The sequence below is a fragment of the Belonocnema kinseyi genome, chromosome 9 (assembly GCF_010883055.1).
Source record: "Belonocnema kinseyi isolate 2016_QV_RU_SX_M_011 chromosome 9, B_treatae_v1, whole genome shotgun sequence".
NCBI classification, from domain to species: Eukaryota; Metazoa; Arthropoda; class Insecta; order Hymenoptera; family Cynipidae; genus Belonocnema; species Belonocnema kinseyi.
Window position 1 is genome coordinate 81,638,381 of NC_046665.1, and position 21,758 is coordinate 81,660,138.

Below are 21,758 nucleotides of genomic sequence, written 5' to 3' on the forward strand. Positions count from 1 at the left end.
TTCAAGAAAATCGCTGATATCGATAACAACTCTGATATTCCTGACCTGTAACATCTCATGGCAGTTAAAAAAAATATAAGTCCACGTTATCATTTGCAATTTTCTAAATGAAAGAATACATAATAAAAATTGTAATTTTTATAAAGTATGTAATTTTAAGATATTTTAAGCTAGAAAAATAAGATCCAGACGATTAAAAAATTTTAACCTTAAGATTATTCAAATTAGAAAATATTTTAATTCTAAGTAGTTTCAAATGAATAATCGTTCAGTTATCATTTATTCATCCAAATTTATTTTGGTTTTGAAATATTTCTAGTAAATGTCCCAGTAATCGCAATGTTGATAATAATCCTTAAATTTGGTAATAATTTGAATATATTATTAAAAAATATTTTAAAGGTAAGATTTTATGATAAAACCCACATATTTTTAACTTTTTATATGGCCAAATGAAATTTGAAGAATTTAAAATTAAATAAAAAGTAAGATAATTGCCGTCAAGATTACTGGGAAGTTTACCTTATTCTTTTTGAACAAAACTTCTAAGTATATTTTTAAATGATTCCAATATTTCCTAAATTTGATTTTTAAATGCTGCAAATTAATAAAATTACCCTAAAATCTTGCAGATTCTTTTTTCAAAATTTTGAAACTCTTGACATATTCCCTTAAAATTAATTTTTTAATCATTTTAGCTCTTTGTAGTTTCAACGATTCAAGGTATTCTATTTCAAAAAATTCAGTTTTTAATATTTGATTTATAATTGCTCGCTTTGATTGAACAGTCAAATATTGCCAATAATTAAATGACTGTTATTTTTCTTAATTACAAACTTTCCAAAAACTCTAGCGTGAATTTCAAGTTATTTAAAAATTGAAAATATTTAATAAAGGTTCAATAGGACGTTTATACTTGTTTAACTACTAACTATTTTTAATTGAAATAGTTCAATTTTTAAAGTTATAATCTGTAATAAATAATATAGGTAATTATTTTTAAATAATATGGAATTGAATTTCATGTAAATATTTTAAAGCATTCATAATTTTTTAAATTAATGATAAAAACTTTAAAAATACATAATAGTTACTCACTTGAAAATAGAATCTTTATTATTGACAACAATTGCAAAAAGAAAACTCTCTTTGTACAAAATAATATTACACAGAATCTTAAATAGTATTAATGTTCCGATTTTATAAAAATCAAATAATCCTTCGTTCCATAGGAACATAAATATTTCATAGATTATTTCCCATAACTTTCTCCACTAGTTTATCTCAATCCAGTTTCTATCAACATTGCTTCGACCCTAAGAGTTAAATTATCAGGTATTTGCGGTTGGTATATCCAGCTTGTAAAATAAACCATTTTTTCAGCCTCTTCATGTTGGTGAGCAATATTTTCGAAAACAACTCGTTTTACTTTGGCCTCATCCTTATAAGCTGCATAAATATTTTTCACTGTGCTAACTATAAAATAATTTTTAAATATATCTACTTTCAATCTTAATTTTTAATTATATCTATTTCCAAACTTAATTTTGAATAATCAAATATTTATTTTGTGTTTTGACGTACCATATTTTTCAATCGGCCAAGTTAAAAATAAAATGCCCTTGTTCTGGTGCACCGATTCTAATTTTTCCAATTTGTCGACGATAATTTGAAGATTATTCACTACCTCATCCTAAAAAAAAATCAGAAAAGTTAGACATCTGCATAGAATACAATTTTACTCTTGGAAAATTAAAATTCTTACTGCTGTCTCGCAAACTTTCTCCAACGATGAACATAGTTGAATTAATTCCTCTGGATAAGATTCATCAACTTTAAGGTCAATTATGGATTGTACAATAGGAACTCCCTTTAAATGTGCAGCATTCCATTTCTGTATGTTTGAATGTAGTTCCACAACTAAATTTCGTATTTGGAGTGGAATTCCAGTCAGAGCTTTTCCTTTGGATGCAGAAGACCCTGAAGCTTTGGAAATATAATTTTGTGGAGGAAAATAGAAGCTTTTATCATGTCCCTAGAATATTGAAATCTTTTGTTTAGATTATTTTTTTATTGTAAGGTTTTACTAAGCCTTTTTCCCCTCAATGCCCTGTGTCTCAATTATTTTTAGTTTCCTCAGTGTTAAAATAAATTTAATCAAATATCAGTCAAATTCATCCTGTAACGTGTCCTTGAATACCTTTTTCTCAAATTTATGATGTTATATCGTTTAAATCTAATTGTTAAAAAAACGTATTTTCAGAATTGATTCCAGAATTTAAAAAAAAAGCATTTTCTCGTTTCCAATTATAGTTCCAGAGTAATAATCATTTGTGACCGTCAGCGAAGAAATGGACCCAATGCGGAAAAATAGATTTTTCCACTAATCGATATAGTGTATATAGTCATGGGACAATAAAGCAATTTTACATTAATTTGATAGCTTAAGAATTTAATTTCCAGATTCAAATTGATTCACAATTGAAGACTATTGAATGTACTTCAAGATATGAAAATTAAATTACACTTGAAATGTCTTTGTTTGACAAAAATAATCAATTTAGAAGCCCGAAAAATCGTATTTAATTTGAAAATTATTTTAAATAATCTTAAATTTATTTGTTTTATATTTATATTAAATTTATACTTGTTTAGGTGATATTCGCTTTTTTTAAGTTGAGGTAAAATTTACATTTAAAGTATTCGTACCAAAATTTCGGTGCACGCAGCCACGGCCGCCCGAAGAAAAACAAAAATAAATCTTATTTTACCTACATGGTGATTCGAAAAGCAGATATAATTATTATTTCGACATAAAAAAATATTTTTAATGACCCAAATGAAATATTTAAAGAGTGGAAGTACAGAACTAGATAACCAACAAAACCGGAATTTTTCAGGAGAATCAAAAAAAATTGTAAAATTTAAATCATTATTTAAATATAAGACAGAAGTCCATTTTTGAGATGACGTGCTGGCTAAAATTTTAACTAAAGTTTAAATCACTTTCATTTTTTTATTACTGTAATAAAAAAATGAGAATTTGAATAAATCCTTTTATCACCAAATGTATTTTTTACATTTCACTTTTATACTCGAAAAAGTTTAGTTTCAAGTAAACGAATTTTCTGAATCTAATGGAGAGACAACTGTCAAATTTGTATGTTTACCTATTTGAGGTGGCTTTGTAAAATTCAACATTTTTTATAAGTTTATCGTCTTTTTCAGAAGTTTAGATTTTATTCTTAAAAGTGGGGTTTCAATCAATTTTTGGTATTATTAAAGAATCTTCATTTTTCCCAGTTTTTAAAATATATACTAACAAAATTTTTGGATTGAACTCCGTACGTCTTTTATTTTTGTAATGTCGGAACTAAAATAAAAATCAATATTAATTTAGGTAATTATAATGAAAGTTACAGACGATTTTACTGTATATTATTTTAATTATAAATATTATAGAGTTGATACGATTAATATATGAAATTTATAATATACAAAAATGGCCAAAAAGCAACAATATTATGGAAAAAAACAAGCGATCCCCAAAAATAATCATGCTTAGGTTATGTTTTAAATTTACAACATTTTATAAATATAATCTATACTATAAATTTAATCTATGTGATTTTTTGTTTATAAAAAAAAATAATTCTTACTAATAACTGGTGTAAACTGTCCAAACTTCTTTTCCATGATTGATAAACTTGTTTTTGTACAACCTGATACAACGCCTAACACGTGCTTCTTTTCTTTTGTGAAACTGTCTAGTCCAGTACAGTGCCGTAAAACCAATTTTTGAGGCCCTAATTAATGATAGTTTTGAAATGGTTCTTATTCAGCCTTATTTGTGTAAAACTATCAGTTTGAAAGATACAAGCAGTTAAAGTTGGCCGTTTTTTTTTTACTTTTTCAGCAAGGAAGAAGGTATATGCTAATATTTGAATAATAAATAATTGGAATTTTGTATTTTTACAGGGCGACACTTCTGATTCTGTTTTATCTCCTTCTAACTGTTCAGTCCCATTTCCGTTATTCGTTTGACACTTTTTTCTTAGAGAAACTTCGATTTTTTGTAATTACTCATTGTGAAAATACGTAAATCTTAAATAAGCAAGGAGATTCTAAAACCGAAAAACACGCCTGTTCCGGGCCCCCCTCGTGCAACCACGCATGTCCGCACGTGGGCAGTCAGAAACCGCACAGGAACCTAACCTCAAAACTAAGAACATGTACCACGAACTGGTATAAACGTAAACACTCCAAGAAAAGTTCAAATTTTTGTAGGATTTTGGAGTTTTATAGTAAATACAATCATGCAAGTTTCCAACCAGAACAATGTAAAAATTTACAATCTAAGCGCCGGAAGGTCTCTTCCCGAGGTAAGTTATCTTTCTGAGGTTATGGTTGTGAATTGCAATTAACTGATATTAATAGCAAATTCTATATCGACCGTAAAACTAAGGTGCTGTTATTGTGAATAATATTCATCTTTTAATGAGTGTTTAAAAATATAATCCAAAATTCCTTTTCAGTGGTTATCAGACAGAAAGAAGAGAAGCTTGTCAAAAAAGCATGTCGGTAAGTTGCTGTATTTGTAGAATTTTTTTCAAAATAGTTTTGAATTACCTAACTATTTATCTATTGTTTTTACACACCTTATTATCTAATAGAGTAGATTATTTATAATTTCATTAATCATAGTTTTTAAACATAATTATATGACTTTTGATAGAAATACGAAGAAGAATCGAACTCATTCAGGACTTCGACATGCCTGCAGTCAGCACGAATGTTAGAGTTTCAAACGACGGTCAATATATTTTTGCGACTGGCATTTACAAGCCAAGAGTAAAATGCTTTGACGTAACAAATGTATCACTTAAATTCGAAAGATGCTTTGATTCTGAGGTCGTTACATTCGAGATTTTATCCGACGATTACAGCAAGGTCGGTAGAATCTTATTACTTTTGTTGATCATTATAATTCAGAGTGGCCGTTTTAATGGGGGGGGGGGGGGGGGGGGATATTCGCGGCATTTTAACTCTTTGTACTTTTCAATTGAAAATATTTTAATAAAATGCCGTAAAACTGCAACATTTTTAACTTTTATAAGTTAGCAGTTCAAATATTTCTAACTAAAAAATATAAAATCACGCTGTTACTTTCGTCATTTTAAATTGATAATTGTTTAATTATTATTTATAAAAATCAAAAATTTAATGGATTAAAAATGTTCCACTTTTGACTGACAATATTTGAATATAATTTGAAATTTAATAAAAGCATTTAATTATGAATCTATTAATTGGAAGTTATTCAAAAAATAAAAATCGTTGATAAAATTTCAATCGGACGTTTACATTTCTTTAACTATTGAGGCTTTCGAATTGAAACAGCTCGATCTTTAACTTTTAAAAATGTAAATTCTTTTATTTTGATCCGATTCAGAATACAAAAGATTGTAAAATTCCTTGTCAAAAAATTAATTTTCAGTAATTTTCCTTTTTTTCTCGGTCTCAGGAAATTTCCGGTTCAGCGGCCACCCTGTAATTGATAAATTTGAATTTATATAATTTATACAATCAAGTTAACTATATTATTAATTGACTATTTATTTTAAGCTCGTTTTCCTACAAAGTGACCGAAACATTGAATTCCACGGCCAAGGAGGAAAATATTTTCGAATAAGAGTCCCGCGTTTTGGTCGGGATATGAAATATCATTATCCAACCTGTGATTTATTCGTAGTAGGAGCGAGGTACTTTATTCTGAATTAATTCTATAAAAAAATATTATTTTTTCGTACAATTAACAATTAAAACAATTATTATTTTTATAGTAACGAGATCTACCGATTAAATCTCGACAGAGGAGAATTTTTGAAACCTTATACCTCGGAGGCTTCTTCGATTAATAAATGCGTAATTAATCCCGTTCATCATCTACTTTTAACTGGAACTCAAGATGGAAAAGTCGAGGGTTGGGATCCGAGGGTTAGAGAAAAAGTAGGAACTCTAGATTGTGGATTTCACTGCATTACACAGGATAATAGGTTAGTACCAAATAGAAAATTTAATTTCAGACTTCACACTCTTTCTTCTATTCCAATTTTTCCCATTCTTCAAAAAAAATTTCTCTTTTTCCCCTTCTTTTTAAGAAAATTCCCATTTTTCCACTTATTGTTTTTTTGTTACTTAAATGTGAATTGAATGAATAAAAACTGATAAGCAAATCCAACTATTCTTGTTGGTAAATTAATTATTTTTAATTGAAAAGTCTGCTATTATGTTTTTGGTTCATAATTAATTTCTTTTGACCGGAAATTCAATTGTTTTCTTGAACACTTGAATTTTTTTAAATAAAAAATTGGATCTTTTGGATTCAAAATCTTTTGGTAAAAAAGTCTGGAAAATTAATTCTTTTTTTGACAAAAAATTCGTTCAAAATTCATCTCTTTTGGTCAAAAGCTTTACTATTTAGTTGCAAATTAAATTATTTTGTTGAAAGTTTTTTTTTCGGTTTGCATTTATAAGTTTAAATTAAATTCTGTTGTTGAATTTGCGGTTGAAAACCAAGGTCAACATTGTTTTCAGATAAAAAAATCTATCTTTTTTGTTCGAAAATTTATCCTTTGGTAGAAAAACTTTTTTTTTGATTAAAATTCATCTTTTATGGTCAAAAATGTAACTCTCCTCTAAAAAAATTTGTCTTTTGGCTTGAGAGTTTAATTATTTGGTTAGAAATATAACTATTTTTGGTTGAAGATTAATCGTTTATAATTAGTTTGACTGTTTAGTGGAAAGTTCGTCTTTTTTACTTTAATGTTCAACTATTTGGTTGCAAATCTAACTGTTTGGTCAAAAATTAATTTTTGTTGTTGAAAATTCAACAGTTTTTGGTTTAGTTTTAATGTATTTTATTTAAAAAGTCGATCATCTGGTTGAAGATTCATTTTCGCAGGTTGAAAATTACGCTATTTGGTTAAACAATCAACTTTTTTGTTAAAAATGTATCGCTTTTCTTGAGAATTCAACTATTTGGATGTAAATGAAATGTTTTGGTTAAAAATTAATTAATTTGGTAAAAAAAACTATATTTCTTGGTTAATTTTAACTTTTTTTTATGAAAGCTCATCTTTTAGGGTTTAAAAGTAAAATGCTTTCTAAAACATTCGACTTCTTAGGCTAGAAAACTCAATTCTTCTGATAAAAATTCCAGCCTTTTTTTGAAAATGCAAAATATTTCGATTTTAAATCTCAGAAATATGGTACCCACATTAATTTTAAAATAATTAATTTCCCTACTTTCCTGTTTTTTTTTAGTTTAAAGTCTGTCCCATCAGTCACAGCTTTAAACTGTCAAAGGGCTTTAACTTTGGCAGTTGGCACCCTCACTGGTCAAGTTTTATTGTACGATATGAGATCCAGTAAGCCGTTTTCAACTAAGGACCACAATTACGGACTACCGATCCGAAATGTAGAATTCCATAATAGTATGGATCTTATATATTCAATGGACAGTTCAATCGTAAGAATTTGGGATAAGAATAATGTAAGTAGAAAGTTTTATGTGAACGCATTCTCATGTACCGACTTCAAAACTAAGTTTTCAACATTTTATTACGTGGGATTGAACACTTGAAATTTGGCGTACAAGCCTTTGTGAAACCTTTTGAAATTTTTCTTTAATCTGTTTGAAATCTTTGAGATCTTCATTAAATCATTAAAACCTTTGTGAAATGCTATGATTTGCTTTACCATTTATTAATTATATTATTATAGTTTATTATTGAGTTAAAATCTTTTTAATCTTTTAGGACACTTACCTTCAAGTTTAAAAAATAGGGTTTAGTTTAATTTAATGAACCCCTAAAACAAAACACAAAACGTACAGAAATAATATTTACATATGTACATAATATTTAGAAAATAAAATTACTTCTTTTCATTTTTTTACGTTACTAATCGTTGGGGAACTTTTGATAGACTGAAGTTAAAATTGATAAAATTCTGTATAACTCTTGGCATTAAAAGGATTAAAGATAAATTAAGAAAAGAACTTGGTTTGCATTATTACGGTCTCTAAAATATTTTAATATATTTTAGAAAGGTTTTTATGTCTTTGAAATTGCTTAGAAATCTTTTGACATCTTTGGAATATGTAAAATTTTTGTGAAATCTATGAAATATTTCAGAAATCCATCAAATTTTTTGAAACCTTTTCAAATTGTTGAAACATTGAAATCTGGCGTACACTTAAAAGTCGATTGTTCAACCTCTCGTCTTTTTATTGAAACATGAAATTTTCAGGGCAACTTGTTTACTGCAGTTGAGGCGAATTTCGACTTTAACGAACTCTGCGTCGTGCCAAATACTGGAATGTTTTTCATTGCAAATGAAAATCCGAAGATACAGACTTACTACATTCCAAGTCTCGGACCCGCCCCAAAGTGGTGTGGTATCCTCGACCAGCTCACTGAGGAATTGGAAGAGAAAACTCAGGAAATTGTCTACGACGATTTTAAATTCGTCACCGAGGCAGAGTTGGACGAAATGGGTATTTCTCATCTCAAGGGTAGCAATTTATTGAGAGCTTTCATGCATGGATACTACATAAACGCGAATTTGTATAGAAAGTTCAGAGATATGGTGCAACCTTTCGATTTGGAAGAGCACAAGATGAAGAAAATTAGGCAGAAAATCGCCGAGGAACGGGCTAGCAAAATACAGGTACGTTTTTGCCACAAATTTGCCCGCATAAAACTGATGGATATCTTCCTTATTTTTCTTTTTTTCCCTCCTTTCAGTAAACATGTTAAAAAAAATGTTTTAAAAAATTCTGGCAAACTATGCACGATATCAGAAAAGAGCGAGAAGTATTTTTTGTAAAACTTTTTTAGATGTGCAAGTTTTTATCTTAACATTTTATGATGCCTTTTGAGATAAAAAGCTATAGAAATTTAAAGAAAAAAGTGTGTGTGTTTTTTATACGAACGTCAAAATTAAAATACTCGTAACTTTGTGGAAATTTTTTTGTTCTTGAATTGGAACAATACGTGTCGGCTAATTTCCTCTAAAAACCAGCATATTTCGTCGCTAAGATATTCGGCGATTTTAAGTGTAGAACCTGCCTGATTTGAAATTGATTCTATGATTTGTATTTAATTTAAATTTAATTTAATAGAATTTTCTTCTTTTTTTTTTAGTTGGAGAAGACTCTCCCAGCTGTTAACAAAGATCTCGCTCTCAAACATATGGAAATGAACAATCCAAAGAAAAAGAAAACAACGTCAAATCTCCTTAAGGACAATCGCTTCCAAGAGTTGTTCACAAACCCTGACTTCCAAATTGATACGAACGCTGAAGAATACGTTTTGCTAAATCCTGTAATTTCTCAAGCCGACAAACGCAAACGTAGAAAACTGGCAGAAGAAGAAGCAGCAGAGGCTCTAGTCGTTCCAGAAGAAGAGGACAATGGTTAGTAAATTGAAAATAGAAATAATTTTGGAATCTAAATTAAGTGTGGATCAACACCTTGTTTTTTATCTTTTTTTATTTTTTATTTTAAGGTAAAACGAGTGCCGATGAAGATTTTCATGATAGCAGTTCCGATGATGAAAAAGTTTGGTCTAAGGAAGTACAGAAAAAGTATAAAATACTGAAGAGAAATGCGAAGCGGAAGGAATGGGAAGAAAATGCCGAAAAAGAAGAGGAAGAGAACAAAAATTCGGGAAAGAAGACAAAGATCTTTGAAATGAAGGAAGGCGTCGAATTCGCTGGATCGAAACTCCAGATTCGAAAGAGAAACAAGTAAGTGTAGATTATTTTTTATTCTGCAAAACCTGCCAGCGCGTCGCTGTTTTTTTTTTACATCTTGATTTTTAAATTTTAATCCTTCAAAATTGATGAATATTTGAGTGTTAACCGGTTTAAGGGTTGAGTTTTATTCTTTATTTTAGATCAAGCCTTGGACAAAGACTGAAAGATGAGGAAGCCAATAGTTTGAAAGTGACTGGATCCGGGGGAAATAAACAAATGACATTCACTATTGGAAGGGTAAGGAAATTAATTTATTTATGTATTATACATCAGTACCTATTTTAGTGTTACTTTTGGACCCTACTAAATTAAAGTTTTATCATTGCTTAGCAATGGTAAGATTCTTTTTGAATCTTATCACGTATAGTCAGGGTTGCTACATCACTTTTTTTCATGGCAGTTTTGTACTTTTAGTACTGTATTCCATCTCATTTGAGATTTTATCTAAAAAAATTAATTAATCTGTGTGCGATATCGATAGTTAGGAAAATATTATTCCATATCATCAGACTACAAACACTTTCTGTTATTCCCCCCTTTTCTTCTGTTTTAAAAGAATTCCTCTATTTTCAAGAAACATTCCCGTTTTCTTTTAAGTTATTTCAAGTGTTTGGTTGAAAATTCATCTTTATGGATAGAATATTCTTTTTTTTTGTAGAAAATTTCTCTCTTTTACTTCGTGTAACTATTTGTCTCTAAATGCATCTGTTTAGTTGATAATTAATTTTTTTTCATTGAAAATTCATGCATTTGATTGATCATTCATTTTTCTTGGTTGAAAATTTATTTTTTTGGGATTTAAAGTTAATTTTTTCTAAAAAAAAAAATTAATTTTTAGCTTGATAGCACCAAATTTTGGTTAAAAATACATTTCTTTTGGATGAAAGTTCAACTTTTTTATTAAATTGATTTCTTTTAGTTAAAGACTCATAACTTTAGTCGCATATTTGTCTCTTTAGTTGAAAATTAGATTATTTTTTTGAAAATTAGTTCTTTTCTTGTGTTGAAAATTAATTTTTTTCTCTGAAAATTTAACTATTCCAATTTTTATTGAAAATTTATCTTTTATGATAGAAAATTAATCTTTGTGATTTAAAATTCTTTTTTATGGTTGAAAATTGATATATTTGTTGAAGAACCCATGTATTTTGTTGAAAATTCGTCTTTTTTTCACCAAAAATTTATCTTGTATAAAAATGAATATTTTTTGTTAAAAATTTAATTCGTCGATAATTCATATTTATTGAGTAAACATTCAACTACTTGATTGAAAGTGAAACTAATTTGTTAAAAATTAATTTTTGTTGTTGGAGATTCATAATTTCAGTTAAAGATGCATCTGTTTGTTAGAGAATTCTTCTTTTTTGTTTGTGAGTTAATCCTTTAATAGAAAATTTAACTATTCCTTTTTTTGTTTGAAAATTGATATTTTCAGTAGAAAATTTAATTATTTGTTTGAGAACTCACGTATTTTGTCAAAAATTCTTCTTTTTTAGTAAAAAGTTAATCTTCTTGGTTGAAAATTAATATTTTGCTAAAAAATTCGTCTATTTTGTTGAAATTGCAATATTAAAACATTTTTATTTCAAAGGTTAGGAATTTGAATTGTTTCATGTTGACTTTATTTCCTTATTATTGCTATATTTTCTTTAAAAATCACCCTTCTTATACAGTTTTGAGAGCATTCTAGGCAGTATTAAACGTACAATTATTTCATTTTTTAAAAATATTGCTTGCAAAATTTATTCGAGCAATGGCCCCTTGTTTATCAATTCCGAATTCAGCAATAGAATTTCATCTCATCTTGTAAATGCAAGTTGATAAATTAAATGTGTAACGAAATCGAATTTTTTAGCAGATCACAGGTCTCTTTCTATGTGAACAGTAGTGATCAGTCACTTTTAGTCACTTTTTAGCTTCAATTGATCACTTCTACCGCTTTTCAAGTAGATTAGCCTGTGGCAGTCCTGCATATATTTCTTAAAAGCTTTCAATTTTTTTATCGCCCCAAATAGATAATAAAAACAATTAGTGATTAATTTTCGTTGAAAGATCACAATATAGTTGCGTTATTTTTCCACAGCGCAATCAACACAACAAAAAGAAAGATCGTCCGAGTGTTAACAGAAAGGAATACAAAGATCTCTTGCGACCGGCACGCAATATGGGAAAGCGTAAATTCTAGATATAATTTACACTCAAAGTGATTGTAAAATACTGTAAATAAAATCTTTTATTACGATCAACAAAAAAAAAGTCGTGTTTAATTCTTTCCCCTAATTATTTCGGACTTTAGAAATATCGATAATTGTACTCGTTAAGTGTGAAGGCGTTGAGACTTGCAACTATTATCACAGAGGGGTGAAAAGTCATCTTGGATTATTAATATGACAATACAACGCAGTGTTAGTGAAGAACACATACTGAATTAATAATACAAAGGTTCTCTTTTCAAGTTCAAAAGGGTAATGCTTCGTGAGGAACAAATATGTCTTTGGTGAGTTTATTTCAATTGTGGAAATTATTCTCTTTATTATCTAGTACTAGTTATTCATTAAATGTTGTTCGCTGATTCAATCTTATTGATGTATTTTTATTTTAAGGTTTGTGCGCGTGTTTACTGTTTATCTTAACACAAACTAGAGCTTTTGTTATGTGTACGTGTGTGCTTTCCAATTGTAGTTTATTCACTTTCAATCTTTTCTCTTGTGAGAGAAGTAGCAAAAGTAGGACTATTCGACTGAAAAATAATATGGGATACATGACAGTTGTCAAATTTTGGCGGAAGATTGTAAATTTAGATTGTTTTTTTTGTCTATATTTGCGTGTTTATACTTTTTGAAAGTTTTAAATCGACATTTCCGTCTATTTTAGATGAATGCTAGCAATAATGGTTCCACAAGTGGAAAGGAATCAACTTCAACAGATGAAAATCATGAAAATACTTTACGAACTTCAACTCCGTCATTACTTTCGGATTTGCAACATCACAGCACCGAAGTAAGTCCAAAATTACAAATAATTTTTTTTTTAACTTTCAATACCGCCAACCTGAGTAATTATGGGTCGAGGCTATATGTAGACATTTTTTTCTTGATGGGATTTTACTGTATATCCTAAAAATATTGTTTATAAAATGTTTAGAAAGGCTTAGTACAAAAAGAAAGTAACAAATCATAAAGTTAAAGAGCACAAACTTTTATCTATGTTTATGCCGAAATGATTCATAATTACCCCGTTTGAAGATACACAAACAGTATTCAAAAATATTTATTCGCAGGATAATTTACGGACATTATTTTTAACTGAAACAATTTCACAATCGCAGTCATTGACATTATCTTACTCTTTATTATTTTTTTTTATTTGAATTGCGAAAGAAGTTGCTTCTAACTTTTTTCCTTTTTTTTATTATTATTGTCTAGAAGAATTATTGAGTTGACCACTGGATTGGGAATCCGAGAATCTTTTGGAATCCAGAAATGACTAAGAATTTTTTTGTGAACGGGAAATGACAGAGAGTTGCTTTAGTTCTTAATTTTAATTTTAGTAAAAAAATCTTGTTCAATTACTATCAAATATTATTTTTAATAATTTAAGATTAAACGACCTTATTTTAAAATTCTTTTTAATGTCTACAAATTTCGTTTAATTATTAGGGCTTAAATTTGCCATTGATTTTCAAATCTACATTTTGAATAGTTTAAATCGAATCTTTGTATTTCAAATTCATGAATTGTTATTTGAAACATTCTAGATTCAACAAATTGTTTTAAAATCGAAAGCATTAATAGTTGAAGTTACCTGAATTAAAATCGTTGCAAAGTCAAATATGTATTAAAAAATTGAAAACTTTAAAATTTAAATAGCTGCGCAATTAAAAGTTTGAGGCCTTTAATATTGAAAAAATATTAAGTTCGAGGTCTTCAATATTGGGTAATTTTAGATTAAAACATTAAAAGTTTTTTTTTTAAATTTAAATCATTAAAATTTGTAGAGTTAGAAATTAAAGCCTCTAATATTTTAATTGTATATTATTATTATTTCAGAATTATTTCAATAGAATAATTGCAGATTACAACTGTTCAAAGTGGACAATTTTAAATGAGAAGCGTTTGACAACGAAAAAATATGGATGTCAACGTTATTTGTACAATTTGTAAAATTTTAAATTGAATGTGTTAATAGTAGGATAATATTTTTAGTGTTTTTTTCAATCTTCTCATTTTTTTTGTATAAAAATGTTCAAATTGAATTATTTGTCTGTTTGAAGATCTCGAAGTAAAAATGATTTAATTTGAATGACTTCTATCTTGAAATTGTACAATTGTAAATGTTTTCAATCTATAGATTTTCTAATTTTGAAAGTTTCGAATTTATATAGTATTGGAAGTTTGAGCCTGAAATGGTAATTATTCAGTTTGAGGGTTTCATTTTCAATTTAAAGTCCTCAAATTTATTATTTTTCTGCATTAGATTCGTTCATTTGAGAATCTTCTTCGAACACCTTTAGATTATACATTTTTTATTTCTGAAGATTTGAATTTATAGCTTTTTCCCCAAATTTTCATACATATTGTCTCCGAATTGGTTCCAAATCACAAAAAACTAAATGTGTGTTTAAAGAATTATAGTTAGAGGTTCCGTAAGCGATAGAATAAGAATTACTAATTAGTTTTTGAACATCACCTCATAAGTATGTTTTATCGGATCCCATAAATGAAACATTGAGTTTTGCGAATTTTTGGCACTAATTATGGTTTTTCTGCAGTTTTTTATATACAAATGGTTTTTAATACAAGAAGCGCTACTTTCTAATAATAATTATATGTTCAAATGAATTGTTTACAGCAATTTTCCCATAGAATAGAGTTAGACAGTCGCGGCTTTTTCGAATTTTTCAACTTTTCAGTTAGAGCGAGACAATAATCATTTAAATTTAACAGAAATAATTTTTTAAACCATTTATTATTATTTTTAATAATATTCTCTAAGAATAACGCTAGAAAGTTGCACTTTTTTCTAAAAAATTGCTTTTTTTGTCCAATTTTCAATTAAAGTGAGGTAATAATTAATGAAACTTAAAAAACATAATTGTGTAAACAATTTATTGTCGTTTATATCTATCTTCTTCTATGGTAATACTAGATAGTTAGTGTTTTTCTGAAACTTCCCACTTATTGCAACTTTTCACTTAGAGCGAGATATTAAAAAATTCAATAAACAATTGTTTAAGAAAATTATTATTGCTTATAACTATTTTCTCCTATAGTAATGATAGATAGTTGCGTTTTTGTAAAATTTGTAACTTTTTGTCCACTCTTTAATTAATGAGATAATAATAATTAATGCGAGTTAACAAAAATAATTGTTTAAACAATTTTTTATTGTTTCTAAGTATATTTTCTTAGAGTCATGCTAGAAAGTTGCCGATTTTTCAGAAATTTTCAGTATTTCTTTGTCTTTTCTGTTAGGAACCAATAATAAATAACAAGATTAATTTAAAGAAAAGACTCAAATAACTACTTGAAGCAAATTTTACATTGCATACGATCCATATAGATAAGTTAAAGAATATTTCAAATATCTGTTTTATTTTAGAAAAATATTTTTAATTAAAAAAAATTTTTTTTCCTGAAAAATTACATTCTAGCTTGATTGCAGATTGGAGAGATAGCTGAAATGCCAGATTATGAAAATCTGAATACATCTGCAGTTTTACATTATTGCAAGCATAAAATATTAAGACCATATTTAAGACTTTTAGGAGTTATGGGATTACGACCAACCAGTAGTGATGATTCTGAGCATTTTTCTTGTTATTGTCTCTTGGCTAATTTTCACACTGTGCAGGTCACAGTTTTCATGTGTATTGGATACATTTTACAGTACATGGCTTGCTTCAGGTAAATCGTTATTTTTTTGAGAGTTTAAAAAATAATAATTAGTTTTAATCCTTTTAAATTCAAATGTCGTTAAATACATGTATTTGGAAATTGGAATTACTTTTGAATTTATAAATAATCAAAATGTAATGCCTTTTTTTTAAAGGAGAGATCGTGGATTTTGTTATAAACCAAACCCACCATTATCATACTTCGAAGAAGAATCACAGCCATCGAAAGTGCTTTTGATTAACGATATATGCCATGGCAATATAGCCTTCAGCTACATGATACCAAGCACATTACACTTGGTAGGATATTTATACACCGTTCATTTGTTTCGAATTAAGGAAAACGAGCAGTTGCAAAATTTGATGGAGAGGGCCTTTCTTTTGTCCTCAACTCCGGTTAATCGAGGCAATCAGAAGAGACTAGTCAGAATCCTGTGGCTTTTCATAGGACTCAGCGTTGTCTGGATGCTTATGACTCTTGCCACTGTCACGGTCATGATGCTTACACAAGAAATTTCTTTTCAATGGGTTCAGGAAAGGTAGTCGGTTATTTCAATTTTTATCCTATTTATTTTTTATTGAAAGTATTAATTGCAATACTTTAAATTAAATTTTAATTTTTTTGTTGAACATTCAACTATCTTCTACAAATTTGTTTTTTTTTTGCTTGAAAATGCTACTATTTAGCTAAAAATTCAACTACTTGGTTGAAAATTTATCTTTGTTAAAAAATAAATCTTGTATTAAAAAGAAAAAAAGTTGTTAGGTTTTATAATTTCTTTTTTAAAAAATATAATTTTTCACTCTAAAATTCAATTGTTAGGTCAAATTGAAACCTTTGTAGAAAATTATTATTCCTTTTTTTAATTAAACTACTTAATTGAAAATTGATCTTTCGGGTTTAAAAGTCAACTGTTTTGTAAACCACTGAATTTTTTATTTTGAAAACTCAACTCTTGTTAAAAACTCGTCTCTTTTGGTTGAAAGTTTGAGTACTTTGTTTAAAATGTAATGTACTCAGATATAAAATTAGTAATTTAAAGCAGTTTAGAGAGCATTTTGTGCTGTGAAGTGTGATTATTAAAAAATCAATAACTACCTATTCAAATTATACAATCTCGAATTCAAAGCCTTAATTATTAAGTAATTTCAATTTTAGAATCTTTGGGATCAATGTTTCTAAAGTTCAAAATTAATTTTAATTATGAATCTATCCCATTTAAAAAGAATCCAAGTTAACAAGTTTAACAGTTCGAAAGAAATATTTTTAATACAGATTCAGAATCATTGAAACTTGTTAAAAAATTGTTTTAACATTAAAGTCTCATTCAGTCATTCAGTGTCTTATTCCGCTTTTTTGTATTACTTTTAAAAATTTGATGGGACTTTTTTCGAAATACTTTGCGACTTTTAAAAAGTTTTCTAGTCGATCTGGGCCCTGAATTGTAGAAAATTTTTAAAAAATCTCACAAATTGAAAAGTACTTTCGAATACATGAATTCTTTAACATGAAAATAAAACCAAACACCAAACATAACTTTATTGTAAATTATAACACTTATATTTAAATTCTTTTATTGTATACTAAAACAAATAAATTAAGTTATAACTTAAAAATACCAAATTGAGAAAAAGGTCTGGGTAATATATCCCTTGATTTAAAATTAAAGGTGTCTTGAGTCGTTTATTTCTTTCGAATTCTACAAATGCAGGCGAAAAATACAAGGTATTGAATAATTTTCTATTTGTTTATATTTACCATTTTTACAGCCCACGCCAAGTTAAGGAATTGCTAAAGATCTTTTTAGTCATTTGTACCCTATGGCATGACATGGTACAAGGCACAATTATAACGAGTTATTGTCTCCAAGGACAACTTTTAATATCACATTTATTCTTTCTCCATGCAAAATTGCTTCAACATACTGTCCCGCCGATTGAATGGATGAAGGTATTTTTTCTGTTATAATATTATTTTTTCATAAATAATATAATTTGATCACTTGAGTCCATTGTTAAACAATTTAAATTTAAATGAAATTATGAAAAATTGAATGAAAGTTTCAGCTTAGGTTTCCAAATTATTTAAATTAATTTCTGATTTACAATTTCATCCTTGAATATGCCAAAACGTGTAAAGTTCTTGTTATTTAAATTGATTACAGACTTATAAATCTATTGTAGGAAATTAGTGAATTTAAGACGCTTCTTAAATACTTCAACGACGAACTTGGTCCAGCAGTCTGCATTTATACTGTGATCAATGTTTCCTGGGCTTTATCAGGAATTGCCTGGTTGTTTAAATTCGACAGTATTAACGTTCATCCTGAGGCTCCCATCTGTATATTGAATGTCGTCCTCTGGATTTCGATATCCCTAGTTCCATTTATTCAGGTAGATTTGAATATTTCTTTTATTAATTAAAATGATTATTTTTTCCTTATATTTTTATGTTTAAGTCCATGTAAAACTTACCCGATTACTAAGCTACCAGTATTTTTTAGCATTTTTTCGCATCAACTTACGTTCTCACGAATTAAAATATCGAGCTAAAAATTTGGGAAGTTAAATGAAAAACTCAGGAACGTTTCTATAGTGCTACATTTTTAGAATAAAATTTTTAAAAAATGTACTATTTTTTGTTTAAATTTGTAGAAATTAGGATCTTTGAAATGCAGGATCACAGCTCCTTCCTTTTTTTTACCTAATTTCATTTTCCCTTTTCATCTTTTTACCCCTTTTTCATATTTCCCCCCTTAAATTAAAAAAATTCCCTAAACAACTAAAATCGAGAATTTTGACAACATTTTCTCCGTTAGCCCTTTTTAAAAAGGATTCGATTGATTTTTTAAGAATCGTGAAGATAAATTCAAGACTTTAGAAAAGAACATGTTTTCAACAAAATGATTAAATTTTTAGCAAAGTATTAACATTTTTAACCAAAAAAGATTAAATTCATATTAAAAGAGTTGAATTTTCAACTAAAAAAAATTTTCTAGTCAAGAAAGAAAACTTTTACAAAATGTTTTGAGCATTTAATAGCAAAAAATTAGGTTAGTCGAAAAATCAGAGAATTTTGAAAATGCAACTTTCTGGTTAAAAATCGTTCTTCTTTGCTTGATAATTCAACTAATTTCTTTAAAACATTTAGTTGAATCGCTTTGTTAAGAAATCACTTTCTTGTTAAAGATTTATATTTTCAGTTGAAAAGTTAAATCACATTGTAAAATTTTTTTGATTGAAGGCTTATTTTTTGGTTGAATATTTTAACTGTTTAGTGGAAAATACTTCTTTTTTTTTTAGAATTAATTTTTTAACAGAAAATGTAACTTTTCCATTTATTGAAGATTGATATTTTTTAGTTAAAAATTCGTTTTTTGTTGTTGTAGGAAATAATTTTTTAGTTTGAAATTTCCTTTTTTTGTGCTTAATAATGCATCTGCTTCGTGGAAAATTAATATTTTTAATTGAACAGTCATATTTTTCGTTTAAAAATTGAATTTTTGTAAAGAAAATTTGTCTTCTGGTTTGAAGGTTCAATAATTTAAGTAAAGTTTTATTAATTTTTGAGTGAAAAATCTTTGTTTGAAATTCGTCTTTTTGGTCTTTTAGGTTGAATATTCAACTATTATGTTCAAAATTCAATTATTTTGTTGAAAGTTTCAGTATTTTGTTAAAAAGTTATCTTTTAAAGTAGAAAAAACTTCTTTTTCTTTTTTTGTTTTGAAATGAATTAATATATTTGAAAATTTTTATTTTGTATATGAAACACTGTTTTATTCCGCTTATAAAATATTCTATGGTAAAAATATCATAAGATTAAAGTGCTGATATTTGAATATTAATGATTTGAAATGAAAAATTACTCGAAAAATCAGAGAATTTTGAAAATGGCACGCTTCTAAGTTTTCCAGGAGTGGAGTCTTCTTACTCTACTTCGTGGTATTTATTATAGAGTTTCACTCTGATAGTGTTAAATAATTAATGAGCTACTGTTTTGCATATTTTAAATTCCTGAATATGTCTGAGCTAGAAAATAATTTATATTCAACCGTTGATATAACTTGAGCAATAAAAATATTGTAAAAAATCATAAATTCTCTTAAATTCTTTTAAATTCTCCTAAATTCTATCATATTCTCGGTTATATATACTGAATTTAAATTCTCGGGAATTTAAGAACTCTAAACATTGATTAGATACCCATAGGGTATAAAATGATTTTAACAATCAATTAAATCCCCTTTAATCCTGTTTTTTTTTGCTTAGAATTGAACTACTGTACCGCTATGATCCCTGAAAGTGTTCTTTAGTGCGCTTTATTTTATTACCTTAATTTTCAACTTGATACATTAATTCGTTTGTTACATGGCCTTAAAATGTATTTTTATTCTGAATATATTTTTAGGCTGCTCGATTAACAACAGCTTGTTCGATGATCCAAAGCATCGGTCACGAAGTTCGCGTGAGGCCCTACGTTTATCAAGGAACTTCCGGAGAAGATTTAGATACTATTTTATTATACACATCCTCCCTGAAAATGTGTGCAAGACTTTATAGAGTTCCGATAACGGGCAGATACTTATGCATGTTTTTAACCATCGGAGGTGTTGCTGTTCTAACTTTAGGACAGTGTAATGTCTTTTCATGATACAAAATGTGATTTGTACATTATCGGCTCGTAATGTACAATTATTGCTCAAATGCATCTAATAATACATATATTTGTACATAAAAATTATTTTAAGGCTTACTTCAACGCGTTGAGAAACATAAATTATTTGATTTATAGAAAGTTTTTGATTTTTATATTTCATTCCTATCATTTTCATCATTAATTAATAATAATAATAATTAGCAGTAAATCTACAACCGTGAAACTTATGTTCATTTCTCTAGATTTTTATCTAATACAATTGAGAATAATTAATAAATTTTGAAACAATAATTAATCACTTCGAGTTACAGCGTTTAAAAAATTTTTAAATTGTATTTTACGCATTTGAATTGAAATTAAAAAAATGTTAATCAAAGCCTCTTGAAATACATTTTTGTTATCAAAATCTAAAAATTGGACAGTTTCATTAAAAAAAGAGTTGTAATTGTATTATTTCTGTTTCAATGCGTTACAAATTGAAAAATTTTATTTTGAATTAAAGAATCTTGAAATATAATCATTTCACATTAAAATGTTAAAAATATAACAATGATAAAACATTAAAAATGGAATATTTTCAGATTAAACATTTGAAATTTGTATCATTTAAAATTCAAAGAGATTGAAATTGTATTGTTTGTAATTAAGATAATTCAAAATTGAATAATTAAACATTTTTAACTTTTGAATTTAAATAATTTTCAATCTGAAGCGATTCAAACATGACAATTTGAAATTGAAAACTGAATTTAATGTTTCCAAATTAAAGCTTCTGAAATTCTAGAATTTCACATTTTTATTATTATTACATAAAAAACTAAACGGAATTGAATATTAAAATTAATGATCTCCAACAGTATAACCAGGCTATACTTTATACTCAGATCAATTAAAATTTCAATTATTTTAAGTAAATATTAATTTAATTGTAACCATACAAAATTAAACTAAAAATGGTGCAACTATAAGTCTTTCAATGTGATATTGCATGATGCCGAACAATTTTAAAGTCATATAATTTTATAAGTTGAAAATTGAAACCGAACCATTCAGAATAATGGAAACTAAAATTATTAAATTTAAAACTGGCTTCCAATGCTTACCATATAAGATTGTGCAATTTTGAAATATTTGATAACGAAATTGTCTAAAATTGTTAATATTTGAATTATTTTAAAATGCATTAAAAACTATAATTTTGAATTAAAATTAGTTTCCAACTTCGTTTAAAAATTAGGATCTTGAGACTAGGTCGTGAAAAAGTAATTAATTTGTATGAAAGAATTTTAATTCATTAAAGGCTTTTAAATTCAAGCGTTTTTCGAGTTTAGATTGCATTAAGTCATAAATTAATTAATAACTCCATTGCTTATACATTTTAAA

At 27.2% G+C, this 21,758-nt stretch overlaps 2 protein-coding genes across 2 annotated transcripts; one reads left to right on the forward strand and one right to left on the reverse strand.

Moving 5' to 3' along the window:
- Positions 1-1,092: 1,092 nt before the first annotated feature.
- On the reverse strand, positions 1,093-4,165 carry LOC117179826 (cyclin-dependent kinase 2-interacting protein-like). Its single transcript, XM_033371962.1, has 4 exons — positions 3,660-4,165; positions 1,766-1,986; positions 1,585-1,693; positions 1,093-1,476 (listed from the first exon to the last, which is right to left on the reverse strand). The coding sequence occupies exons 1-4, from the start codon at positions 3,694-3,696 to the stop codon at positions 1,280-1,282; spliced, it is 564 nt and encodes a 187-aa protein (XP_033227853.1). The 5' UTR covers positions 3,697-4,165; the 3' UTR covers positions 1,093-1,279.
- LOC117180611 (nucleolar protein 10) lies at positions 4,037-20,513 on the forward strand. Its single transcript, XM_033373103.1, has 18 exons — positions 4,037-4,382; positions 4,536-4,581; positions 4,736-4,950; positions 5,626-5,762; positions 5,844-6,056; positions 7,327-7,555; positions 8,314-8,733; positions 9,210-9,480; positions 9,573-9,813; positions 9,963-10,059; positions 11,906-12,002; positions 12,426-12,613; positions 12,697-12,822; positions 15,487-15,728; positions 15,874-16,257; positions 17,489-17,669; positions 17,903-18,112; positions 20,127-20,513. Exons 1-18 carry the CDS (start codon positions 4,317-4,319, stop codon positions 20,367-20,369), a joined length of 3,606 nt encoding a protein of 1,201 aa, XP_033228994.1. The 5' UTR covers positions 4,037-4,316; the 3' UTR covers positions 20,370-20,513.
- The last annotated feature ends 1,245 nt before the right edge of the window (positions 20,514-21,758 follow it).

Excerpts from the sequence above, each read along its gene's own strand:
- LOC117179826 (XM_033371962.1), bottom strand. The coding sequence starts at position 3,696 with ATGGAAAAGAAGTTTGGACAGTTTACACCAGTTATTA. Across the intron at positions 1,987-3,659 it reads ACAGTTTACACCAGTTATTA|CTTCAGGGTCTTCTGCATCC; the intron begins GTAAGAATTATT and ends ATATTTCCAAAG. Across the intron at positions 1,477-1,584 it reads TTGGCCGATTGAAAAATATG|TTAGCACAGTGAAAAATATT; the intron begins GTACGTCAAAAC and ends ATTATTTTATAG.
- LOC117180611 (XM_033373103.1), top strand. The coding sequence starts at position 4,317 with ATGCAAGTTTCCAACCAGAACAATGTAAAAATTTACAATCTAAGCGCC. Across the intron at positions 10,060-11,905 it reads TGACATTCACTATTGGAAGG|CGCAATCAACACAACAAAAA; the intron begins GTAAGGAAATTA and ends ATTTTTCCACAG. Across the intron at positions 17,670-17,902 it reads CGCCGATTGAATGGATGAAG|GAAATTAGTGAATTTAAGAC; the intron begins GTATTTTTTCTG and ends AATCTATTGTAG.